This window comes from Entelurus aequoreus, linkage group LG11 (assembly GCF_033978785.1).
Source record: "Entelurus aequoreus isolate RoL-2023_Sb linkage group LG11, RoL_Eaeq_v1.1, whole genome shotgun sequence".
Lineage (NCBI taxonomy): Eukaryota > Metazoa > Chordata > Actinopteri > Syngnathiformes > Syngnathidae > Entelurus > Entelurus aequoreus.
Genome location: NC_084741.1, coordinates 64,556,790 through 64,583,152, shown reverse-complemented (window position 1 = coordinate 64,583,152; position 26,363 = coordinate 64,556,790). Strand labels below are relative to the sequence as shown.

General features: G+C 38.1%; 1 protein-coding gene across 5 annotated transcripts in view; it reads left to right on the top strand.

Moving 5' to 3' along the window:
* The window catches only part of cep162 (centrosomal protein 162), a 461,180-nt gene that overhangs the window by 425,851 nt on the left and 8,966 nt on the right, over positions 1-26,363 (top strand). For 4 of the 5 annotated variants that reach the window (XM_062063760.1, XM_062063762.1, XM_062063761.1 and 1 more), the window contains 20 exons: positions 156-209; positions 1,784-1,912; positions 2,342-2,498; positions 3,021-3,082; positions 3,164-3,216; positions 3,567-3,597; positions 5,946-6,026; positions 6,857-7,051; positions 7,450-7,495; positions 7,869-8,124; positions 9,569-9,782; positions 9,957-10,090; positions 16,152-16,280; positions 19,323-19,454; positions 19,616-19,728; positions 20,912-20,987; positions 21,063-21,189; positions 21,277-21,422; positions 24,947-25,051; positions 25,144-25,350. In XM_062063760.1, coding sequence (XP_061919744.1) covers positions 156-209; positions 1,784-1,912; positions 2,342-2,498; positions 3,021-3,082; positions 3,164-3,216; positions 3,567-3,597; positions 5,946-6,026; positions 6,857-7,051; positions 7,450-7,495; positions 7,869-8,124; positions 9,569-9,782; positions 9,957-10,090; positions 16,152-16,280; positions 19,323-19,454; positions 19,616-19,728; positions 20,912-20,987; positions 21,063-21,189; positions 21,277-21,422; positions 24,947-25,051; positions 25,144-25,350 — 2,447 coding nt within the window. The remainder of the gene's footprint in view (positions 1-155; positions 210-1,783; positions 1,913-2,341; positions 2,499-3,020; positions 3,083-3,163; positions 3,217-3,566; positions 3,598-5,945; positions 6,027-6,856; positions 7,052-7,449; positions 7,496-7,868; positions 8,125-9,568; positions 9,783-9,956; positions 10,091-16,151; positions 16,281-19,322; positions 19,455-19,615; positions 19,729-20,911; positions 20,988-21,062; positions 21,190-21,276; positions 21,423-24,946; positions 25,052-25,143; positions 25,351-26,363) is intronic. The other variant, XM_062063763.1, reaches the window with a different exon arrangement.

Sequence of the window (26,363 nt, the reverse complement as noted above, 5' to 3'; positions counted from 1 at the left end):
GTCACTGTTGATTTCTATGTTACACGATGTGATGGCCCGTGGTAGCAAAAGATACTTACTATATAAGATCAATTGCAACTTATAAAAAGATGTACATTGAAATGTTTATTCGGATATTGTTAATATTTATTCTGTTTTGTTTGCATCTTTTGCAGTGATGACCAAAAGCCGATTCCTTAAAACCAAAAAGCCCCAAATGGAAAATGAAGGTAATTTATGTTTGTGCCTCTCTAGGGTCTTGAGTATGAAGTATAATGGGCAAAATGATCAGGTTGTTTTAGTTAAGTGCTTTGTTTTTAGTTGGTGTAAAATCAGTCTTTAGATGATAAATGACAGTAAGCATGTTACCATAGTTTCACATTGCTCTCATAAATTAGATGTCATCTAAGCACTCTAATAGTAATAATCAACTAATGTATTACAGATAGAGTACACAATCGTAAATCATACCTTTGATTTTAGCTACTTACCAATTAATAAACAGTTTCCTTATTTACTTTACATTGAGAGAATGGTGCATTTTAACTGGAATTAGATACATTTTAACTTTTGTGTGCTCGTTGCAAAATTACTTCTTATGACACTGTGTTAGTGTAACCTGCCTGGTGCAGTCCCTTGTTTCTGTCCAGGGTTTGAACCCGCCCTTGATTGAGAATTGAGAGCTTTAGTAAACAATCTGTTGACTTGTTGTCCTAGCGCGATTCTTACTACCACTTAGCCACACTTGCTGGTATCTGTTACACTCAACCCCACTAAACCTCATTTGAAATCTAGGTCATGGCACAATGTAACCCACCTGGTCCAGGTCCAGACACATGGCTATATTATGGAACTTAATAGTAATGATATCGTAAACATGGATGTGTAGCTCCGCTTCACGCTCGCTGACGGGGACACAAGCTCTGCCGCGGAAAAGAAAAATAAGTTAAAATGCTAGTATTTTATTTGGCGTACTCTTCCACTGATTTATTGCTGGAATTGTACAATGAATCGAGTTAATTGTGTTTGAGAAAATGCTGAAATAACATAAATAGATGGATACCTTATTTGTCTTCAAAATAAACACACATTTCCAGCAGCTTTATAAGGGTGGGAACACGCAAGGTAATGCAAGGTTTAAATTTTTTTTTTTTTAGATATTCAAAATGTCTTAATAAGCTTAAGAAAATACCCATGACAGGTAGACATTGAAGATAAGGAAACACAGGCTATGGTGTCTATATATATATATATTTTTTTTTAAATTTTATTTTATTTTTTTTAATTTTTTTTTTGCCTATAATGTTAACCATATCAGTTTTGAAGTACTTATGGAACAGGGCGAACAAAACATGCAATGAACTGATCAAAATAAAAGTTTTATATTCCTTTATCCACAGTGGGCTACAGTTCTGTAGGTGACGTCACACCAAGAGGCGATGGAAAGGGGGCATGTTCCAAATACAATTAGTTACCTACCAGTTACTTAAAAAATGAGAAATGACTGCCACAATAATTTTTCAAAACAAAAAATACATAAAGAGAACTAGTTATGCAAATTTTGTTATCTGTACGCTGTGGGTCCTTGAAGGCATCGGAGAGTGAGGTTTACACACGCTCTTCCGCAGTGCCACACGAGCTGACATCTGTTACACTCATCCCCCTCACAATTGTCTCCCTGCAAAAGTAAATTTACTATCTGAAGTCTAGAGTTTGTAATTGTAATATTAGAGACATATAAGGCCAGCTTCTATTAACTACGGTAAATGACATTGCACAAATGTTTTCATATACTGTTATACAGAACTGTTTGGATCGCTGGCAACTGCAACAAAGTCCTTGAGGAAATCTCGGGCAGTTGAAGAAGAGGATGACTATATAACAGGAAACACTGGTTTGAAGGATCTGACTAGAGAAAGTTCACATGCAGAAGGTGGGTTTAGTAAAATAGAAATGTATTGTGTTTGAAAATGATTTAAATGCTGCATCATTTGTATTAAAGGCTTAATTGGCATTATAGGTAAAGCAATGGCAATGTCAGTGTGACTCACTTATTCAATGCTACCAATGTCTAATTATTTATATGCACCTGACTAAAATTTTGGAAATTTTACGTTGCTACTTTGTACATTAATTGTTTACTTACATAACCTTAATCTTGAAATATTAACCAAATCAAGAGCAATTGTCTTTGGTTATTAATATAAGAAAAGGTCAATGTAGTGATGATGGTGTCCTGTTTTCACATGACTTCCTGATATGAAATGAAGATCGTTAAAACAAAAAGCATCAAAGTAAGCTCTTGGGATTCAGGCTTTCACTTTTTATAAACATATGGACTGTCTGCTTATCCTTATGCCAGCTTTGAACTTGAGCATAGGACTGGACACTTTGGTGGAAGAAGAGGAAAAAGTTCAATTTTTTGGCCAATTCGAAGCAAGTGCTTTGTCAAATATCGATTACAGGCAGCTGAACAAAGAGATGGACTTTACAAGTTCTACTACTGGTAGTTTCCTCAGGTAAGTAAAGTGATCTTGTTGTATTTCTGTATATCAGTCTTTTTGTCTTTCTACTGTGGATATCTGAACATTTCAAACAAAGTACCGTAAAATACATTTCATGCTTTACCTATTTGCTCTCGGAGACAGAATCTCTATCAATACAACATATTCACGTCCTATCAAAAGTTACTCATTCACCATTAATACAAAATTACTCCAAATTTGGCCAAGGTATGGGGTGGCGTGGCTCGGTTGGTCGAGCGGCTATGTCAGCAACTTGAGGTTTCCCAGTTCGATCCACGCTTCCGCCACCCTAGTCACTTCCGTTGTGTCCTTGGGCAAGACACTTCACCCACCTGCTCCTAGTGCCACCCACATTGGTTTAAATGTAGTTTAAGGATGTAGATAATGGGTTTCACTATGTAAAAAGCGCGTTGAGTCACTAGAGCAAAGCGCTATATAAATATAATTCACTTCACTAATTCACTACATTTGTGCATACTACACTATGGTTGATTTAAACAGGTATCCTTGTTGCAGGGTTGCAGAAGAGTCTGTTTATCCTAGTGACGATGATCAAAAGAAGAGGGAAAGCTCTCCATGTAAGTGTGATGAAGTTACTGGATGCTTCATAACTTTGCTATTGTGCTTTATTGGCCTTTTTCTTCTCTCCGCATTCATAGGTTTGCAACACTACAGTGAAGATTTTGAAGACGACGACGACGTGGAAATAAAGGTTCGTGGGAATCTAACATATGTAACATATGTCTGATGTTGTGTGACCTGTGTTCAGCATGGCTCATATGATCAAGTGGCAGTCTAAGATTGTTTGACGCTTGTTTCAATTTAGGTATTTTTAATAAACAAAAACTAGTTGTTCCAGATAATTGGCTTTCTTTAACAACCAGTTTTTTCTGAGTGTGTGAATGAGACAGTACAATTGTGTGTACTTAACAGAACATACTGTAAACAGAGAATCTAAAAAGTATGCACCAAAAGCAAAACATACTTTCACTTTTCACATTCACACACATATGTGGTAAATACAATTCTAAAATTGTGTGGTTTTTTTTGTGTGTTTTTCAGAAGTTACGAATATCTCCAATATTTACAAAAGGTAAGAAAAAAGACCACAGAGATAGACAGTGGATCCAGCCTGAGAGGAAAACAACACAAATACAAATATTTGTATTTATAAGTCTTTATTTTTTTAATACGTATGTACACTAAGGAGGTAGACAGGGTAACAGTTCTCCCACTGTGTAATTCTGTCTCAGTTTAAAGGTGCCATATGTGATAATTTCATGTCAAGTCATCATTAAATCGCCCTGATATGTCAAAAGGCACTAATAAATAATGTTCTTTTCGAATACCTTTACAACTGATAACAGTAGTTCAGCCGGGATATGCTCATATCAAAATTAGATTTACAGCCACTAAACTCGGGGCTAGGAGTGCCGAGACCGATACTTTTAAATTGAAATGTAATGATTTTTTAATAACATTGTGAGTTTGCTTCTATTTAGTTGATTTTGAATACGAGAACACAGGAGACCTTTTATGCAACAAAACAGATTTTCAACTAAGTACAACAATCTAATATGTCAAACTCAAAGCCCGGGGCCCAATCTGGCCCGCCTTTTCATTTAATGTAGCCCGCGAAATCCTGGAAATGTGTGTCAATAAGGCATTCCTCTCTCTTGGTTAATGTATTTCAATTGTGATAGAAAAACAAGTAATGCAAGCAAATGCAGTCAGTTACTCAAAATTGTTTGATACAACAAGATATTCCCAGTTTTTTGTTTTATTTCCATTGAAACCCTTTTTGAAATAAATGTACATTAGCCGAACTAAAATATCTGCTGGTCATTTTGATTTCTGATTTCAGATTTCCCATCAGTTTGTTGCTAAACAATGATAATAATCAAATGAAGGGGAAATAGTGTAAAAATCAATCCCTCCAGGATTTTGCTGTTTTTTTTAAATTGCTGTGACCTAAAATGCCTGATTTCGGTGCAGCAAAAAAAACTGGCGACATCGCCTCCATGATTTATAGAGACATTTGATTGACAGACAGTTGCGTTGCGTTTGAGAACTGATGGGACAAATTCCTTTGGCGCAAATGTTGATGATTGGCCAAAATTAGCAGGAACATTGCAGGGATAGGGCAAAGTTGGGTGTGGCTGTGCATAATTTGCGTGGTTTGGTTGGATTTGTGCATATTGGCACAATCACAACCTCGGGAAGTCCTGGTGGAATCAATTAATATTCTGAAGTGGCCCTCTGAGGGCTTCCACGATTTCCATGTGGCTCACGTTAAAAATGAGTTTGACACCTGTGATCTAGTATAAGTATTCATTCGTATGCCAATGAAATAGTAAATACATTTAAAAAAATAATTCTCTGCTTGAGATAAAAGTCACTATATACAAAATAACAAAAAAAGCAACAACGTAACAAACAAGATAAATAAAAAAAAATGTAAACGAAACAACTGAAATGGCAAGCAGATATTTGTGAAAAATAACATTAAGCAGCATAGCAGGGAGAGGAGGGGCAACGCATGTGTGAGTGAGAGAGGAAGAAATGCTCTGTTGGCATTGACAGACTAGGACAGATGCTGTTGTTACATGAACTCTAAAGAAAATTGAGTAATTTGCTGCACGTAAGGAAGAAAACCCGTGACAAAGTATCGATTCCACCTTGTTAGTATTGATCTGCCCAGCTCTAGTTTTCCGGCTTGAATGACGGAAGAAGCTTTTTAAGCATTTATTCGCTGGCCTTGACTCCTGCTGTATATTCACTGTATGTGAATATGAAGCAGTGGCATGACTCTCCTGTCCCTCACCTTGTGTGGGAACTTGGTACACCTCTGTTTTACAAATAATGAATGTGCGAATGTTGTCCTTTTTTTTAACATTTATGTCAAATATTTTTTCAATAAAAACAATAGAGGTGGGAATCTTTGGGCACCTCACGATTCCATTACAGTTACGATTAAGGAGCTACGATTCGAATAAAAATTTATTATTGATGCATCTTTAATTTATCTACATTGATGCAGTTTTACATTTTTTTTGTTTCACTAAATCAGCGCTTATTACTTGCAACTTTAAAAAACAGTGCTTTTGTAATAAGAAATTAATAGAAATCTGTGCAAAACAAGTGCCTTACAATAAAGGTAAGGGCCCCACAATAAAGGAGCTGGCCGGATCTCTCGATAAGGTGGCTCGCTACAGTCAGCAAAATTTTAGAACTGTCTGAATTACTTTATTTACAATAAGGAAATCGAGTATTGACATTTACTAATCAATTTAATCGTCCATGTCTGAACTGCAATGCATCTAAAAATCGATTATTCCCCCCACCTCTAAAAAACAACACGGGTGTGCAAGTTTTAAATATAAGGTATGTTATGGTAAATTATTTTAATCAAATTTTTAAACAATTGATATTTGGTTTCAGTTTCTTTAGATGATCCGCACAATGACTTCAAAGGACAGATGGAAGACAGGGGGAAAGAAGTACCAGAATGTCTGGACAAAGGTAACGTGTATCTACTTACAGTGTGCGTGTGTGTGTGTGTGCATGATTTCACTGCAAAGCAAACACAAGGGTCAAACTTTAATACAGTGGTACCTCGTTTTGAGATAAGAGCTGTCTCTTGACTAAATGTTATCCTTTAAGTTGCTAGCAAAAATTCATGTTCATGAGTTGGCATAGCAAATGTCACAGTCAAGCTTGTAAACATTTGGTCTCACTTGCTAGCATGAGCTAATAGCTAGAGATCAACATAACTTTGTGTTTCAACCCTGGGAAGAAGGAAAGTGGGTGAGGAATAGTGCTGAGAAAAAGAAGCAAATGATATTCATTGAATTAAAAAAAAAAGTGATTAAAAACATAACCGAGCGTGTGGCCAACTTGGCAAAGCAATTAAAGCGTGCTAGACTGCACCATACTGAAGCAGAATGAGTGAATGTAAAAATAATATCTCAATGGGGAACATTGTCCATACAAATATAGAAAAGCTGCTGATGGTGTGTTTGACATAGAAGCAGCTGGAAGGAAGTACCGTAGAAGTCTACTCTCCAAGATAAATGCTCATCACAATTAAGCTTTTAAATTGAGGTACTATTGTATTCCTTAAATGTTGCCTCTGTGCCTTTTCTAAATGTGGCTTTCTTCAGGCTCCTGATTTACAGATACATAAGAATGTTTAAAACTTATTTTGTGACGTAATTATTACATTGATGTTGTAAATTGGCAAAATCTTAATCCTGTGCCTTTATAACAATCAAATTACATATCCAAAATGTATACGAAGGATAAAATAACGACAAAAATATTGTTTGATAAGAGTTTATGTTTTTTTTTAGTTGGCCTGTCAAATGCACATAGTGCAGGCTCAGATATGGAAGCTCTTCACAATGCCTACAGACAGATTAATACTGGGGAGGATTCAGATGATCTTAAACACCATCACCCACCACCGGACAGAAATGAGAGCAGACTCAGTCTGTCTTCCCAACGGCCAATAGAGTCTCCTGGTCCTGCTTCTACCAACGAGTCTGGTAACTTATTGTGATTTATATTAAGCAAATATGTATGTTGTAGTCAGGTAATTTTCACAATCCTTACAATAATACCTGATCCTGGGTTTGGAAGCCCTGATTTAGAACAATTATGCACAGTAACTATAGGAAAGCTAGTGTCTTAAGTTCAGCTGCAAATTATATAAGCTTAAAGTTCAGCTAACTTTGTAGTTACTAATGAAGTTGTGTAGATATATGAGCAGTACAAATCTGGTTCGAGATTTAAGAATTATTTGCTATTGCTAAAGGTTTGATGCAGGTTTACACAATTGCTCAAATTCATTAACATAATTGTTCAGTTTTGTTCTTATGAATTATTTTCCAGTTGTTAAAATTGTACATTCATGACTAAATAAAGTCTGTACGTCTGTACTTAGAGTTACCCACAGCAGAAGAACTGATGAGACCCATCCGACCAGCCAGGTTAGTAATACAACATGTTATAAGAAAATCACTAATAATGATGTGGGATCTGACTGTCGTTGTGGCTTGTGCAGTGATTAAGGGCTATATAAATAAACTTTGATTGATTGATTGAATTGTGTGGTTGATGTTTTCTAATAATTTACAATATCTTTGCAAACAAATCAATACTGACTCAAATATTTTTCATTTGGCATTTTTGGCTTGCCTACAAGAAAACACGCCAATAAAACATGCACGCCGACAAATGATGAAAGTGATGAATTCCACATTTTCCTGTTACTAGTTTGGATCTGCAGTATTTGTATGTATATACAATAGCTGATGATTGCCTAATATATATATATTTTTTGTCACATTTCTTTGACTACAGTGCTGTGGAACCTGATGAGAAGATTTGTAATCCATTAGACAGAACATTTATTGCTACTAAAAATACAAAACAGAAGGAAACATCAGAAAAGGCAGAAATTGGGAAGTGTAAAGGAGCCAAGACTTTGAAAACCCATCAATCCAGCCACTCAAAACATCCTAACCTTGGTGTCACATTCAACATCAGAGAAGAAGTGGACAGACTGATGGAGGAACAGACCACAGTCGCACAGACGGACAAAGCAAAGAAAGAACCTGTGAGTTAAATGTATTGCTTGATAATTTCTGGAACTATGTGTTATGGTTGATGTACAGTAATCGATTACCATCTGTTCCGAGATGCTGGTCGACCTGCATTTGGTTGTACTTATTGTCAGTTTGGGGGTGTCCAAACTTTTCCACTGAGGGGGACACACAGAAAAATCAAAGGTTGCACGGCTAATTTTATCATTTTAATTTTCAAAACCGCCACAATACAAACTGGCCCGCAGGGTGTTTCCAAATCAACTTTAAATATCTGAAAATCTAAATTTTTGCAATTTTTCCGGTAAATCAGGTCAACTACCATGATTTGTGTTTTGAATTCCGTATAGCACCACATTAACTTATGTGACCCAATCCAAACAACCTTTCCCACTCATGGCACAAACAAATGCAACCAACACAAAAGTCAACACACAAAATGCAACCTGCCCGCCGAACTTTGTAATATAATAGAAAATGTCCAAGCACCATATACAATTCAAAATACACCCATTTAAATCCATTACAATGCATGATGGGAAAAATGAAAAACACTCTCCACACCATCGATGTTTGACGCATTTAAGCTGCTTGATATTTCTGATTGTTTACAAAACTTTAAGCAGGTCGTCACGCAAGTAAACAAGGTAGGAGTCACACTTTTACATATTCCTAATATCCAATTACGAGTATATTAATTATTAATTAAACATCCATTATATTACTATAATATGTACACATATATATGTATAAGCTATATCTATTGTTGCTTTACATGCAGTCGACTTTTAGACCCCGGCCAAATTCTGTTTGCCCTTAATATGTACAGTGGGTATATATAGAGTCATGTAAACGACATGCATGCTTGCTTTGTGTCATTAGCATCAACATTTTAATATTGCACCTGTTTCCTCTTTAACTCCCCTTTTATTTGTTATTATTTTTTAATAATAGTATTCTTAGAATGTGCCGCAGGCCGCAAATGGTACTCGGGCTGCACTTTGGACGCCCCTGGTTTATAGTTTGGGCATGTGTGTTCTGCCAAAAGGTGGCGTGTTTACTGCTACTGTCTTTTCTTCTTTGCCATCACCATTACATTTCTGTGGCAGCATCACAAAAAGTGCCTTTGTCCAGTTAATCCTTATACTCACCAGCTAACATCATGCAAGATATACATACAAACATGCATGGTGGAGGTTCAACTGCAAGTGGTGTGTCATTTAAGCGGAAGTGTCTTCCATGAAATGTTGGTGTAATTCAAAATTGTACAACTGTACCTGTTTCGCTAATGTTAAGCAGCCATTTGTATGGAAATATTGTCCATAAAATCACTAGGAATACTACTTACATTTTCTAATGTTTTTTGCAACAATCAAACCAGCATCTACATACATTATACATACTATGTTTGGTCACTTTTTTTGGTAAATTTTTTAGGTAACTAACATTTTCTCATAGAACCACCGTGGCTCTCCCAGTAAATCAACCCTAACACCGTCCGTAAGAAAGCTCATTGTGGCGACTCCAAAAGTCCAGAAGGACAACAGTAGAAGACTGAAAGGAGTGAATAAAACCACTGCTGCTGCCAAATCACAATCTTCGGTTTCTCGAACCATAAGGCCTTGCCTCAAAACCGCAAAGAACAAAGAAAAAGAAAATGCCAACCCCGTAGGTTAGTACTGATGCTTCAGTCATCAAACATTTGGATCATATCACTGTACTAGTACTGTACATATAAATGAAATATAACTGTAAATCATGTTTGGTGATGTTTTCCATATCTATCTGATGTATTAATGAAAGTCACTGGTATTGTAATATCAACATGTTTTGTTTTGTTTTACAGACACAGATGTTAATGTTAGCAGTGAGCTTGTGGTGTCTGTCCAGTCATTAGTGCATGTCCTCAAACAGCAGATTAACGCAAGTAGTCGACAGGATGTGACAGATGGACAGGACTGCAAAATGCCTACTACAAGTGTAAGAAAACCCTGTTTACTTTACTTTGTGTCTCAACATCACATACTGTATGACTAATATACCATGTTCCCTTAAATAGCGCGGGTGTTACAAAGGTGAATTTCTGCAAAGTAGGTATGCTAAAGATTTGACTTCGCGAACGAATGTAGTCTTTTGAATAGTTCTTTTAAGTGAACAGTGAGAACAGATTCAAATTTTGGAGCTGTTTTTCATGATGATGCAGCGTCTGCAATTGCCCACGGTGCATGGAAAATGTGTCTGAGGAAACAAAGCAACATTTACATTGCAGCCAGGAAATATTCACTTTTGTCTCAAGTTCGATAGTTCAACGTGTGGCACCGAGGGAAGCCTACTGTCAACTCATGATCTGATTTATCAACTGTTTGTGCCCCGTTACAGCCTTATTCCGAAATGGGAAGAATATATTTTTGTACTCATAATTCTACACAACATACCACATAATGACAATGTGAAACACATTTTTTTATATATTTTTAGTAATTCATTAAAAAAATAAATCACATGCATAAGTATTCACAGCTTTTGCTAAATACTTTGTTGATGCACCTTTCGCAGCAATTGCAGCCTCAAGTCTTGCCACAAGCTAGGCACACATATCCTAGGGCAGTTTCGTTTATTCCTCTTTGTAGCACCTCTCAAGCCCTATCAGGTTGGATGGGACGCGTCAGATTTCGACAGAGATGTTCAATGGGATTCAAGTCTGGGCTCTGGCAGGGCCACTCAAGGACATTTGCAAAGTTGTCCTGAAGCCATTCCTTTGATATCTGTCTTTGTGTTTGTGGTCATTGTCCTGCCAAAAGATGAACCATTGACTCAGTCTGACTTCAAGAGCACCCTGGAACAGGTTTTCATCCAGGATGTCTCTGTACATTGCCGCATTCATCTTTCCCTCTATCCTGACGGTTCTCCTGTCCCTGCCGCGAAAAACATCCTCACAGCATTATGATGCCACCACCATGCTTCATTATAGGGATGCTATTGGCCTGGTGATGAGCGGTGCCTGTGTCCTCCGAACATGACGCCTGTCATTCACGTCAAGGATTTCAATCTTTGTCTCATCAGACCAGAGAGTTTTGTTTCTAGTAGTTGCATGTTGGCAAACTTTTTACGACGAAATGGCTTCCGTCTGGCCACTCTACAATACAGGCCTGATTGGTGGATTGCTGCAGAGATGGTAGTCCTTCTATAAGTTTTTCCTCTCTCCACAAAGGAATGTTGGAGCTCTGACAGAGTGACCTTGGGGTTCTTGGTCACCTCCTTGACTAATGCCCCTTTCCCCCGATCGCTCAGTTTAGACAGCCGACCAGCTCTAGGAAGAGTCCTGGTGGTTCCAAACTTCTTCCATTTACGGCTGATAGAGGCCACTGTGCTCATTGAGACCTTCAGACAGCAGATATTTTTCTGTACCCTTTCCGAGATTTGTGCCTCGAGACAATCCTGTCTCGGAGGCTTACAGACAATTCCTTCGACTTCATTCTTGGTTTGTGCTGCGCCATGCACTGACTGTCAAGTGTGGGACTTTAAATAAAGACAGTGTGTGTGTGGGTGTGGGTGTGCCTTTCCAAATCATGTTCAACCAGCTGAATTTACCACAGATGGACTCCAATTAAGCTGTAGGAACATCTCTAAGATGACCAGTTGAAACGGGATGCACTTCTGTGGTTTTGTGGCAAAGGCTGTGAAACTTATGTACATGATATTTCTTCGTTTTTAATTTTTAACACATTTGCAAAAAAAAAAAATCACATTGTCATAATGGGATATTGTGTATAGAATAAAACAACTTGCACTGAGCCTAGTCTACAAAATCAGAGTACTTGTGTTTTCTTTGCATTTATTTTAAGTCCAAGTTGTGTGTATGCATAGTTAAATGCATCCAGTATTACTAGCAAATCTTCTGCACTCTGGGCTGCTATTTCATTATCATCGGCATATTGAAATTCTACCACTGTGGACCTTGAAACTTTTGTTCTGGCTTGCAGCTTCCTCTGGTTGAACAGTTTTCTATCTAGCCGAAATGCAATTTGAAATAGCTCAGCTGGCATTCGTGAAAATGCAATGTGGATCACAACAGAGATAAAGACGGAGAACAGTGTCGGGGCTTTCAAACATCCCTGTTTTACTCCAGTTTTTACTTCAAAAGGAGCAGAATCATGGCCATTCCCAAGTACTGCAGCTGTCATATTGTCATGCATCAATCGGACTATACTGAGGACATCCTGATCTTGCCAGTACTTCCCAAAGTAGTTCCCTGGAGACAGTGTCAAATGCTTTTGTGAGGTCAATAAACGCCATATAGAGGGGTTTATTTTGATCAATGCATTTTTCTTGGAGTTGTCTCACTGAGAATATCATGTCAGTTGTTCCTCTGTTTGGTCTAAAGCCGGATTGAGATTCTGGGAGTATGTCCTCAGCAATGGTCTGAAGTATTGTGTTGAGGATTCCTGACAGGACCTTACCGGCAGTACTGAGTAGAGATATGCTTCTATAATTGCCACATTCTGCTTTATCACCCTTTCTTTTGTATATCTTCACAATGTTGGCATTCTTTAGCTCTGGTGGTATTTCTTCCTCGCTCCAAATTTTTAGTATAATTTGATATAGATGTTCTTGTAGTTTGTTTCCACCATGCTTAAATATTTCAATTGGAATTCCGTCTGGGCCTGCCGCTTTGCGAGCTTTCAATCGTGAGATGGATTTTTAAATTTCTTCCAGGGTTGGTAAGTCTCCTAGGTCCATTTTGATGGTCTGTTGGGGTATGACATTGAGGACATCCCTGTTATAGACAGTTTGTTGGTTCAGTAGTTCTTCAAAGTGCACTCGCCACCGTGCATTGATTTCTTTGTTGGTCTTCAGAATGGTACCCCCGTCTTTGCTCTTGAGTATCACCTGACCTTGTATAGATGATCCATATATATAGTTTGTCGCTGTAAAGAATGCCTTGCAATTGTTGTTATCCGCTAAGAGTAGTATTTCTTCAGCCTTTGACTGCCACCATTTATTTGTCATGCCTCGCACCGTTCGTTATAAATCACTTTTGATTTCTTGATACCGATTTTTCTTTAAAATGGAGTTAGGGTCATTCTTAAGTTGTATGAAAGCTTCCCTTTTTCTATTCATGAACTGTTGCAGTTCTGTGTTGTTTTGATCAAACCAGTCCTCATGTTTCCTGGTTTTGTACCCAATTGAGTTAAGGCATGCTTTTCTGATTGCTACCTTTAATAGCTCCCAGTGTTCTGTGATGTTTGTAGGGGATTTGTTGGGTATTGTTTCTTCCAGGTTTCTTTGTAGTTCCATGGCATGCTCATCTTCCTTTAGACATTCAACATTGTATTTTTTGCTGTGTGGTTTGTTGTGACATTTTCTTCGAGCCTTTAGTTTTAGCCTCATAACTGATGCAATCAATCTGTGATCTGACCAGCACTCATCTGCACCAGTTAAAGCTCTGGTATGAAGCACATCTTGTTGGTCCCTCTTCCTCACTATAACATAGTCAATCAAGTGCCAGTGCTTTGATCTTGGGTGTTGCCAGGACACTTTGACGGAATTCCTTTGTCTAAAGATGGTGTTGGTGATTATCAAACTGTGTTCCGCACATTTGGTCAGAAGTAAGGCCCCATTTGCATTGGCTTTACTTACACCATTATGTCCAATTACACCCTCCCATATATTGTGATATTTTCCAACTGTTGCATTGAAATCACCAAGAATAACAAGTTTATCGTGTTGTGGTGTTGTAGAGATGAGCTCATAAAACTCAGCATATAAAGCCTCCTTAGTTTCTTCTTCAGCACCTAGAGTTGGGGCATATGCACTTATGAGAGTAGCATGTTGGTTGTGTTTTAGGCTGATTCTCAGAGTCATAAGTCTTTCATTTATACCCACGGGCTGATCTCTCAGTTGACCAATTAGTTCATTACTAATGGCAAATCCTACCCTGTGTGTTCTGGGTTGGTCTGCTGCTTTTCTTTTCCAAAAGAAAGTGTAGTTGCCCTGTTCTTCCGTCAACTGGCCTTCTTCCGCTCTCCTGGTCTCTTGAAGAGCAACAATATCAAAATTGAACTTCTGAAGTTCTCTTGTCACAAAAGCTGTTCTTCTCTCTGGTCTGTCTGACTTTTCTTTGTCCATTAACGTTCGTATATTCCAAGTTTCATATTTTTGTACATATCCTTCTTTTTCCTACCGCTTGGGTGGTGCTCCCCTGGCGCGGTGTCCCAGGCAGAGTAGGCGAAGTGAAACTATGTTTAGGGCACCTTTTCTAGCCCCCTCCCAAAATTGGGTGAGCAGAGTGGATCCTAAATAGGACTGCTCAGTCAGAACACCGCTGACCAACTTGCTTCTTCACTTCGAATACAGAAGCAAGAACGACATTATAGCAAAATGTTCCCGCTGTATGTGTCAATTCTGACTAAGGGCTCCCATCTTCACGAGCCTGCCCCCATTGCCAATCCTTGATCGCCGACAGACTTGTAGTGTGGTACGATGATGTAGATGACATAAATGAGATGAGTTGAGGTGATGGACGCGTGCGTGAGATTTTTTTTTTTTAATGTATCTGAAGTTGCGCTTCGTCAAACACACAGCACTTGGCAGATTAAGAAGTGGACTCCGTGGCATGGAGAACCAAGACAAACGGCACTTTAGTCTGTTGCAGCCTTCATCCGCCCTTACAGTTGCCTGTTCAGCCGTTGAGGTCTTGTTTTCTGTTAGGGTTGTCTCCCTTGTGTAGCTCCTTCTCCCAAACTTTTCATCATGACTAGTTTACTCCTGGTAGGTTGGTTTCTTGGGTCCTGGGGGTAACCATGCTTAAAGTTTGGTGTACTGGAACTTGCTAGATAGCCGTTGGCACTCTTGTGCTCATCCGCCCTTTGATTATGATTATAGTATATATCTGTATCATGAATCAATTTGTCAGTGGACGACTTAAACTTGAAAAACTTATTCGAGTGTTACCATTTAGTGGTCAACTGTACGGAATATGTACTGCACTGTACAATCTACTAATAAAAGTCTCAATCAATCAATCAAATTTTTAGGACAAAAATCAATTTATTCCGATTTGAAATAAGGCTGTAACATAACACAATGTGGAAAAAGTGAAGTGCTGTGAATACTTTCTGGGTCCACTGTATATTTCACTTTTCTCGTTCATAGTTCCGATGTGGATATGTAAATTACTTTAAGCTTACACACACGAGGTAGTGTAATACACTTTGTAATCATGTTTTTATTATATTCCAATTTAGTTCTAATTTTATCTACACTTTTTATATACTTACACACATTTTATTCTTGCTTATCATTTGTGTATTAATTGCTGTATTGTTAAAATGCTCTTCTGTTACAAAGCTTTTAGTTGAGGAAAATATCTAAATAGTGACTGAGATATTGCACCACCCTATGGAATGTTTACAATTAAAACAAAAACAAAATAATATAGTTCTATTTTTCAAAACAATATCCACCAATAAAGTAATATTGGTGCAAATTGAAATTATTCTGATCCACATTTATCTTACAACTGCTACCCGTGATTGTTTCCTTTAATAATAAAAAAAAAAAGCAGTAAGAAAAAAAAAACTATGATAAGGACAAAGTCATTTAAACTGTTCTTTGACAGGAACAGCTCATCAAGATCTGGCGTTTTTCAAATAGCCATAATTCTCATCTCTAAGGGACGCTATTTATTTTTTGATTTATATGAATAATATATGCATTTTAAAGTATTTAGAAGCACTCTACACATCTTTGACACACACTTATGAACACTTCATATGATCTTAAACCACTTCATACACTAAAACCTGCCACATTTTACCATGAGACTTAAATCTCAATTTTATCAATGGTACTTTAAAATCTGCGATGCTCTGAGATAATATTTAAGTAAACCTCTATGTGGCGAAGGCAACACAATATATCAAAACATCTAAATACGTATGTATAGAGCTGGGTCAAGAGTTAGGCACTAAGTGTTCAAATAAGTGAGTGTCTGCATTTGCATTGTACCATTTCTTAGCAAGTTATGTTTGCTGCTTAGAAGGACATTTCTGTGGAGGAGGAGCTGAGATTCCAGCTGGCCCAAAGAGACCAGGAACTGAAAATAATGAAGAAAGAAGCAGAGGAGCTTAAATCTGTCCAACAGCAAAACTATCTTCTACAGTCCAAGGTGAGTAATAAACATGTACAAACCCCGTTTTCATATGAGTTGGGAAATTGTGTTAGATGTAAATATAAACGGAATACAATGATTTGCAAATCATTTTCAGCCCATATTCAGTTGAATATGCTACAAAGACAACATATTTGATGTTCAAACTGATAAACTTTTTTTTTTTGCAAATAATCATTAACTTTAGAATTTGATGCCAGCAACATGTGACAAAGAAGTTGGGAAAGGTGGCAATAAATACTAATAAAGTTGAGGAATGCTCATCAAACACTTATTTGGAACATCCCACAGGTGAACAGGCAAATTGGGAACAGGTGGGTGCCATGATTGGGTATAAAAGTAGATTCCATGAAATGCTCAGTCATCCACAAACAAGAATGGGGCGAGGGTCACCACTTTGTCAACAAATGCGTGAGCAAATTGTTGAACAGTTTAAGAAAAACCTTTCTCAACCAACTATTGCAAGGAATTTAGGGATTTCACCATCTATGGTCCTTAATATCATCAAAGGGTTCAGAGAATCTGGAGAAATCACTGCATGTAAGCAGCTAAGCCCGTGACCTTCGATCCCCCAGGCTGTACTGCATCAACAAGCGACATCAGTGTGTAAAGGATATCACCACATGGGCTCAGGAACACTTCAGAAACCCACTGTCAGTAACTACAGTTGGTCGCTACATCTGTAAGTGCAAGTTAAAACTCTCCTATGCAAGGCGAAAACCGTTTATCAACAACACCCAGAAAAGCCGTCGGCTTCGCTGGGCCTGAGCTCATCTAAGATGGACTGATACAAAGTGAAAAAGTGTTCTGTGGTCTGACGAGTCCACATTTCAAATTGTTTTTGGAAACTGGACGTCGTGTCCTCCGGACCAAAGAGGAAAAGAACCATCCGGATTGTTATAGGCGCAAAGTTGAAAAGCCAGCATCTGTGATGGTATGGGGGTGTATTAGTGCCCAAGACATGGGTAACTTACACATCTGTGAAGGTGCCATTAATGCTGAAAGGTACATACAGGTTTTGGAGCAACATATGTTGCCATCCAAGCAACGTTACCATTAACGCCCCTGCTTATTTCAGCAAGACAATGCCAAGCCACGCGTTACATCAACGTGGCTTCATAGTAAAAGAGTGCGGGTACTAGACTGGCCTGCCTGTATTTCAGACCTGTCTCCCATTGGAAAATGTGTGGCGCATTATGAAGCTTAAAATACCACAACGGAGACCCCCGGACTGTTGAAAGCTGTACATCAAGCAAGAATGGGAAAGAATTCCACCTGAGAAGCTTAAAAAATGTGTCTCCTCAGTTCCCAAACGTTTACTGAGTGTTGTTAAAAGGAAAGGCCATGTAACACAGTGGTGAACATGCCCTTTCCCAACTATTTTGGCACCTGTTGCAGCCATGAAATTCTAAGTTAATTATTATTTGCAAAAAAAAATAAAGTTTATGAGTTTGAACATCAAATATCTTGTCTTTGTAGTGCATTCAATTGAATATGGGTTGAAAAGGATTTGCAAATCATTGTATTCCGTTTATATTTACATCTAATACAATTTCCCAACTCATATGGAAACGGGGTTTGTACAAACACGTGTGAAAAACTAACCCTAACTGTGAAAGTCACTGGTAATTTAGGGGTTCACTCACCTGGCTTCTATGCAGTATAGGTTCAGTTCCCAATCATAGATAGTGGGAATGTGACTATGAATGTCTGTCTGTTTATATATTCCCTGTGTTTGACTGGTGACCAGTGCATCTATCTACTGTACCTATTTGCCTAATAGATATACAGTGCTAGATATCACGACTTGCAAATAAGTCCCATTGTCAGTGCACATTCTGACCTAAAGCGAGAGAGAGCAGGTTATTGGCATACACACGTGCCACTAATGATGGAAATACAAAGCTGAAATGGTGTTTATTAAAACAATTGTATTGGCACCAGTAAAATCTGTTTTTCTAACAGGGTTTAAGGATTTCTGTACAAGAAAATATGTTGGGAAAGCAATCGGTGTACTTTCGCTCCCTTCGGTGTGTGGCACAGTACTTACTTACTCCACACATATCTTAAAAATATCTTTAAAACTTTTTTTGTGAAATCTTAGCTGGTAGGCATAGCAGAATGTAAAAATTACCCAACATATTCCACACAGCAAACGTCATTTTGGTTTGGAATATTTCAGTTATGGCATGTTTAAGCTGCCTTGTCATATCCTTACTTTATGCGTATTTGATTCCATACTTACTACCTTTTGGTCCAGACCAGAGTACCCAAACATCAAATGTGGACTTGAATAATGCTGGGCGAGTTGGCAAACAAAAAGTATAAGTTATGCTGACAATTTTATACCTTCTGTACATCCTATTCAGTGTCATGGATAAGCTTGAAGCCTCTCACTGACTTTGGGTGAAAGGCGGTTACACACTAAGACCAGTCAATCTCAGGGCTCATATAAACAATGCAGACTAACCCTAACATGCATGTTTTTGGACTATGGGACGAAACCGGAGTCCCCGGAAAAAAAACAGAGCAAGCTTGGGATAAAACATGCAAACACAAGATAGAGAGTTTTGTGCCAAGACTCAGACCAAGAACCCTCCGGGTGCGAGACACATTGCAAGAACTATTTTCTTTTTTAACACGACAGGCCAAAAGTAAGACAAAAAAACTAATCACCAACTCTGTCAGTATTGTGTCTCATTATTTCCAAGAATAGCGCAACCCTGATAGAGGCCATTGTCAAGCCATCCAGCTTCATGTGTTCCATTTTACTCATCATTTTTTTGGTAAACAAAAATTTAACTCGCTGCATGGACCCTACTTTTTCCCCAACATGTAACGTGCATTAGTCCCGTGTGTGTCTCTCTCAGGCCAAACCCACATACAACCTATTGTTGACAATTAAATCATTTTTCATCATTTATTTATTTATAGTTTGTATATTCAAGGTAACTTTTTATATGATAAAATGCAGAAACAGCTGGAATTTGTCTTGTAAGTAAATAAAAAGGGTTTTATTGATATTTGTCCACTTCTTAGTTGCAGATTGCCGAAGAAGCCAGTAAAAAGTTAAGACTGACAGATACTAGAGATCCTACCACTGAAAAAACTTTTAAAGACATTCATAAAGAAATAACAGAGCAGGAGACCATCATTCAAGGTTTCCAGCAGGTAAGCATTCTTGAAAATAGCTTTCTTCAATGTCATCCATAATCTTTTCCGTCTGTGTTATTTACTCTATAGGAGGGGGGGATTTTGGTCAACCCCTCTTCACAGGGGAGGGGGAGTAAGCAGTGGTCCATATGCATGAGAAATTATATGTTGATTTTCAGGAAAATGAGAAGCTATGCTTGCAGATGAAGACTCAGCAGGCCAAGAGTAAAGCCAATGAACAAGCCATGTTCAATGAAAACCAACGACTACAAAGTGAGGTTGTTTTTGCGAGGTGGGTTAAGTACAATCGTTTCATAGCAATGGTTATTTGTAAGTATGTACAAAAACAGGGCGCATTGTGTCTATATACTGTATACTGTATGTACTATCTGGCGATATGTGCTCCTCCTTGGAATTTATACACCTCTTGCATCTGCGCTGCGTGTGAATCCAAGGAATTCAGATATTAAATTACCTTAAATATCGTATGTCATTCAATCAAATCAAATGTATGTATTTGGAAGAAGAAAGGGTCTGAGGAGGACTGTTTAGCTTTTTTTTTTTTTTTTTTTGTAATATTATTTGGACCTTGCACTCCATTTTAAGATTTAACTAGTTTTGATGTACAGTAATTATACTGAAGGTATTCGCCTAGTGCAGGCGTGGGCAATTATTTTGACACGGGGTGGGGCAAATTTTGAGAAAAAAATGTGTCTGGGGGCCGGTATATGTGATTTTTAGGAACACTAATACAAAACCTCACTATAATGTCTGATTGAATGCTAAAAACAATAATGACAGACCGCCTTAAAAAATGGAATGGAATTTAAATTTTTTTTACTGAATGAGACACCCAGAATGTACATGAAAATAAAAAATGTGGGATTTACAATATTAACTACGAACGATAAAACACTGAATATTGACAACATATGAATGTCACACCCTCTCGATCGACATATTTTACAGTCAAGCGAAACGCAACAAAAATGCAACAAACACAGCGAAATATGAACGCAAAGGGTAAAAAAAAAAAACACCTACGATCTGATATATCACTAAGCTTTAGAACTTTGATGTAAAAATCTCCTTCCGCGTCGTATACCTGACCCTCACATTTCAGGCTGGCCGCTGTGGAAAAGCTCCCCACCCACACTGCTTGGTGCCTCGTCTGAGCTGCTGTGACTTAGATTAACATGGTAACTAGCATATCATGCAAAAGCGTAGATTCCAACCATTGACATACCTTGTATAGTTCAAGACTTAAGGTCATTTGAAAACATCACTGCAGTTTTGATCTTAAAGATCTAAAAAAAATATTTGGGGATGTCCGGAGGGCCAGTTTGAAAAGCTTAACGGGCCCCTCTGCCTTAATTTGCCCAGGTCTAGCCTATTGGGAGAGCTGGTTATGTGCGCACTGCACTCTTTGATTGTTTCTAACCGATAAATCCAAACATGTTTTTCACCCCATTCAGGGAGCAGCTCAATAAATCATCTTTCTCATTGGATCAACGTATTAAAGATCTAATAGCTCACATTAATACATCTCAGGCAAGTACCACTATCGCTGAGATTATCTTTGACCTCAGTTTCATTGGAGTTTACTTACAGTTTTATTCTGACTAGATGAACGAGACCAAACTTTCTGAAGACATTCACAGACTGAAGCAGGAGAACCAGGCACTGCTAGTCGACATGGAGTTACTCAGGAAAGAGAGAGATATGGCTAAAATGCAAAGCACCTCAAACACTGGTACTGTAATTAACTATTTGGTTAAAGTACAAGTTGAAATGCATAGCATGCATAGTCATGAATTGGACTGCGTTTTGAACTTGCCAGGTGGTTTTCCAGAGGATAAGCACAGAGATGAAGTGGCAGCACTAAAGAAGAAGCTCCAGTGGTTTGTTGAAAACCAGGAAGTGCACTCCAGTAATGAAGAGCGATTGGAAGCTGCTACAGTTGAGATCCATCTTCTCAAAGAGCAGGTCAAGTGCTGTTGCATGCATGTGCATAAATGTCATGTTCATTTTGGGCGTTAGATAATTGATTTGAACCATTCTTTTTAGAATTTGGAATGATAAAACAAACCTTCTTCTTCAGTTATGTTTCCAGTATAAACAGAACATTTTTTGCACACGTTTCAACTTGGTTCAATGGAAATTACCACAATAAATACATTTCCACAAAGTAGGAATTATTCATTGTAAATTAAATATGTTCATAGACAAAGCATAAAAACATTTAATACCTTCTAAATTAATTTTTAAACTCAATAAGAGCCCACTGGTCATGAAATAACACCCTTTAGTCAACTTGATTTTAATCCAATATACCGTAATAATGCTGAGGCTGAGCCAATCAGTGACCACATTACTGAACAGCGTGATCTGATTGGTATGTTTAAAAGTGCTTACTTTTGCGGACTTTTTTTTGTACAATATGCTTTGAAAAACAGGAAAAAAAATTGCGATCTGGTGAAGCTGCAATATTTGAAGCGGGATATGGCGAGGGACGACTACGTACATACAGGCTCAAAAATGTATCTCCAACTTGTGTATTGCCAACTTTTCCCTAAAACTGGCAACTTTTCAACTCATCTTATCAACTTTTTCAGACGTTTTGGGGACATACAAACATGTATCACTCTGCAGTGAATGTCCTCAACAAGCAGGGGGTTCCCTCCTCAAAGGCGGTCAGGTTCTGAGTAGCCTCATGCAGCAGTTCCCGCTGCAGCCATAAAAATGTGCTTGTGCTAAGCTGCCACTCTTTCTGCCTTGGTTTTACAAAGCAAGATGTAAATGTTTCTTTCCTGACATGCTGAAAATAATTCACTGCAACATCCCAATCCCATCGTTCAAGTTAATGAGCCAGTCAAAAGATTTGGTTTGTTGTGAATGTCACAACCCTCCAGTCTATTGATCAAATTTGATATTTTAAAAGACATGCACCTGGGGATAGGCTAATTGGCAACACTAAATGGTCCCTAGTCTGTGAATGTGGTGTGAATGTTTGTCTATCTGTGTTGGCCCTGCGATGAGGTGGCGACTTGTCCAGGGTGTACCCCGCCTACCGCCCGAATTCAGCTGAGATAGGCTCCAGCGACCCCGAAAGGGACAAGCGGTAGAAAATGGATGAATGGATGGAAAATTTAAAAAGGCAAAACAGAATTGATAACATTTAAAGAAAACAAACTAAGAGTCAACAGGCAAATGTTCATTTGCAGTTCATACTTAGCTTTTTTTTTAAACTCATTTATGTCTCCTATGACATTATTTCTCTCTTCTTAAACATCCATTGCAACCAACTATGCAAATGAGGCAATGACTTCATGTAGCCACTTTTAGCATCTTTTAGGGCAGCTAATAGCTACTTTTAGGAGTTGGCAACACTGATATCCATACACCTAAACTTTTTGATAAGTAGAATGATACACAGCAGGTTGCAGTTTCTCTTTTTTCCAGTGTAAAAACATTTTGTGACAACACTCATTGGATGGACCAATACATGTGAAAGTCCAAAGAACTCAGTGAAGATCCAAGAAGAAGAATTGGAGATTTACACACGCTGGGAAAGTCTTTGAGCATTTTTTAAACAACTGCAGATTCCAAGGTAATCGTCAACAATAACTTTTACAAGTACAAGTTACTCCATGAAAGAATACTCAAACTGTCGCCCTCTAATTAAAGAAAATTGTTTATGATAATCAGACCAACCCAGGAACCACCAAGCTGCAGCTGCCCAAAAGGACATGCCAAATGCCTTACTTAAAAGTTTTATGGTCAAACAAAACCAAGATTGAGGTTATTAGGAGTCAAGGCGAAAGCCAGAATCCAATCCAATCCAATCCACTTTATTAATATAGCACATTACACAACAAGAATGTTTCCCAAGTGCTGCACAGCCATGTTAAAAACAATATTAAAAACAATATTAAAAACAATATTATGCTCCACCAATGACTGAATAAAAACAAAAAATAAATGAATAAAAAAAACCAATATAAAAACAATATAAAAAATAAATATGATTAAAAAAAACGAGTTCAAAGGGTAAAACCAATTAAAACAGTAAAATAGAAATCAAAATGTATAAAAAACACAGAGGACAGAAGACCACACAACTCACGTAGTGTTAAAAGCCAAAGAATAAAAGTGGGTCTTAAGACGAGACTTAAAACACTCCACCGTGGAAGCAGTTTGAACATGGAGGGGCAGAGTGTTCCAGAGCTTAGGGCCGACCACAGAGAAGGCCACGTCTCCCCTGGTTTTAAGTCTCGTCCTGGGCACCACGAGCTGGAGCTGGCTCTCGGACCTCAGAGCGCGCACAGAAGTGTAAATTTGGGTGAGGTCCGAGATATACGGAGGTGCCAGTCCATGTAAAGCTTTAAAAACAAACAGCAAGGTTTTAAAATCAATTCTAAAATGAACAGGGAGCCAGTGCAAACTCTGAAGAATTGGGGTTATATGCTTGCGTTTCCTGGCCCCTGTTAAAAGTCGTGCTGCCGCGTTCAGAACTCTACAAACTGTCAAGCATGGCGTTGGTTGGACAGTTTTATGGAGTTGTTTTGGTGCACTACAAAGTGGAATGCAATGATAAAGAAGGACTAAGTCAAAAATATCTTATCAACAGCTAGATGACAATAACTTAGACACTGTCGGGCATTCCAACATAAGGACTCCAGACATTAAATCATTAAAACTGTTTTTAAAATTTGCTATCGTTAAGATTCTGGAATATTTTTCCTAAAGCCCAGATCTTAACACTATTGAACATGTCAGGTAACCAATCAATTTAAATGACCTTATAAGTTGAATTTTGGCCAAAAAGAGTGGTCAAATATCCAGACAGAATTATACCAAACACTTGTGGATGGCCACTAAAATCCTCTGGTGCATGTGAAGCAATATCGTATCATCCATCCATCCATCCATTTTCTACTGCTTGTCCCTGTCGGGGTCGCTGGAGCCTATCTCAGCTGCATTCGGGCGGAAGGCGTTATACACCCTGGACAAGTTGCCACCTCATCGCAGGGCCAACACAGACAACATTCACACTCACATTCACACACCTGGGCCAATTTAGTGTTGCCAATCAACTTATCCCTAGGTGCATGTCTTTGGAGGTGGGAGGAAGCCAGAGTACCCGGAGGGAACCCACGCAGTTACGGGGAGAACATGCAAACTCCACACAGAAAGATCCCGAGCCCAGGATCGAACCCAGGACCTTCGTATTGTGAGGCACACGCACTAACCCCTGTATATCGTATCAAATATTAGCAATATGTACATACTTGAGTCTGTATGTTTAATTTGGAGCATGTGTAGATTAGAAAATGTAAAAAAAATAAAAACGTGTGCACCTAATTCTTGTTTTTCTTTGCTGAATATGCATCTTGCGTTATCATTCCACACTAGAAAAAAATAGTTCAAATCTATAATAATATTATCATCCATGATGAGTGTATGTAAACTTCTAACCAAAACATAATCAAATACAATCCCTCTTTCAGGTCGAGAAAATGAAAACCGAGGTGGGCAAAAAAAGTACCGCTGTACGCAAAAAGATCAGAGAGAAACCAATAGACCTTAAAAAGATGCAGGACTTGGAGCAACAGGTTTGGCTTCCACACAAAAAGTAACAATCTAGCTCTTTACTTGCATTTCTGTCTCCTTTTTATGACCTCAAGGATCTTCTTTACTTTACCAGGTAAAGCACCTGGAGAATTTACTAAGATCCAGGAACCCAAAATCGTCGGCTAAAGAGGGTGATGCCAACAGCCAGAAATCAACATCCAGCTGCATCAACACCCTGCTTGAGCGTAGGGTACAACGTATTGAGGCAGAGATGGACAGTCGCGACGAAGCAGCCAAACAAAACCTGCACAATATGGAGCAACAGTTTCAGAAGACTAAGGTCCAGCCCAGCAGTCTACAGATAATGCATTAGTACTACATTCAAAGTAGAAGCGGTTTGTTTAATATAACATTTTCCATTTACATGTTACCAAGTATAAACTGTATTTTTAAGTAATACAGCAAATAAACTTGAATATTTTATTATAATGATTCATTTAAAATTAGTTATGGCTACTGCTAGCGTGCTACGATGCTAACATGAAAATCAAAACAAGGCTTTGGCGAGACTGCCCTTCTTTTTCAAAACGTTTTTTGTAAAGAAAAAAATTAAGTGAAAATTGAAAGAAAATGAATTTCAGGTCAGGCGTATCGGTGACAAAATGTAATATGAAAAAAGGGGGAAACGATTAGAAGATACGTGTATCACACCGAGTTCTACAGTATTATCACTCCAAATTAAACTCACCTTAATGTTGTATCATTGGAACTCGCACAATGATGCAGGAGGCAAAATCAAGTGCACTACTGTGACGCACGGGCTTAAGTGGGGATCCTTTCAAAATAAGATACCCGTATGAAAAAATTTAATTGATGTATTTTTTAAACTAATTTCTTTGCGGCCCAGTACACCCGTATCTATGGCCTGGTACATTCATATTTTTTTGTGTTTCGATGTTTTATTTTGAAAGACTCTCCTTTTTTGTCCATGCGTCACATTGTCGTACTTAATTTAACCTCCTCCATCATTGCTTGCGTTTACTGTAAGCTAGCAAAATGAGTTTTAAGGACAAGGGTCCCATTGATTCTGCATTAAATTGTATTTGGTGTGACAATACTGCAGTAATTAGTGTGATGCGTGTAAACTATAATAGTCTTATTTGTATCACATTATTGCGTAACCGTAACCCCTGCTGGGGACCACTGAGTACAGTATATCCTAGCACAGCACAATGGAAGGTTCATATACTGCTTAAGGATCATTTGCTGTCACTTTAGTAGTGCTGGGAATACTAAGTTGGGTTATTAAATGTTTGATTTTTTTTACTATTTTGTTATTTATATTACTTAGTA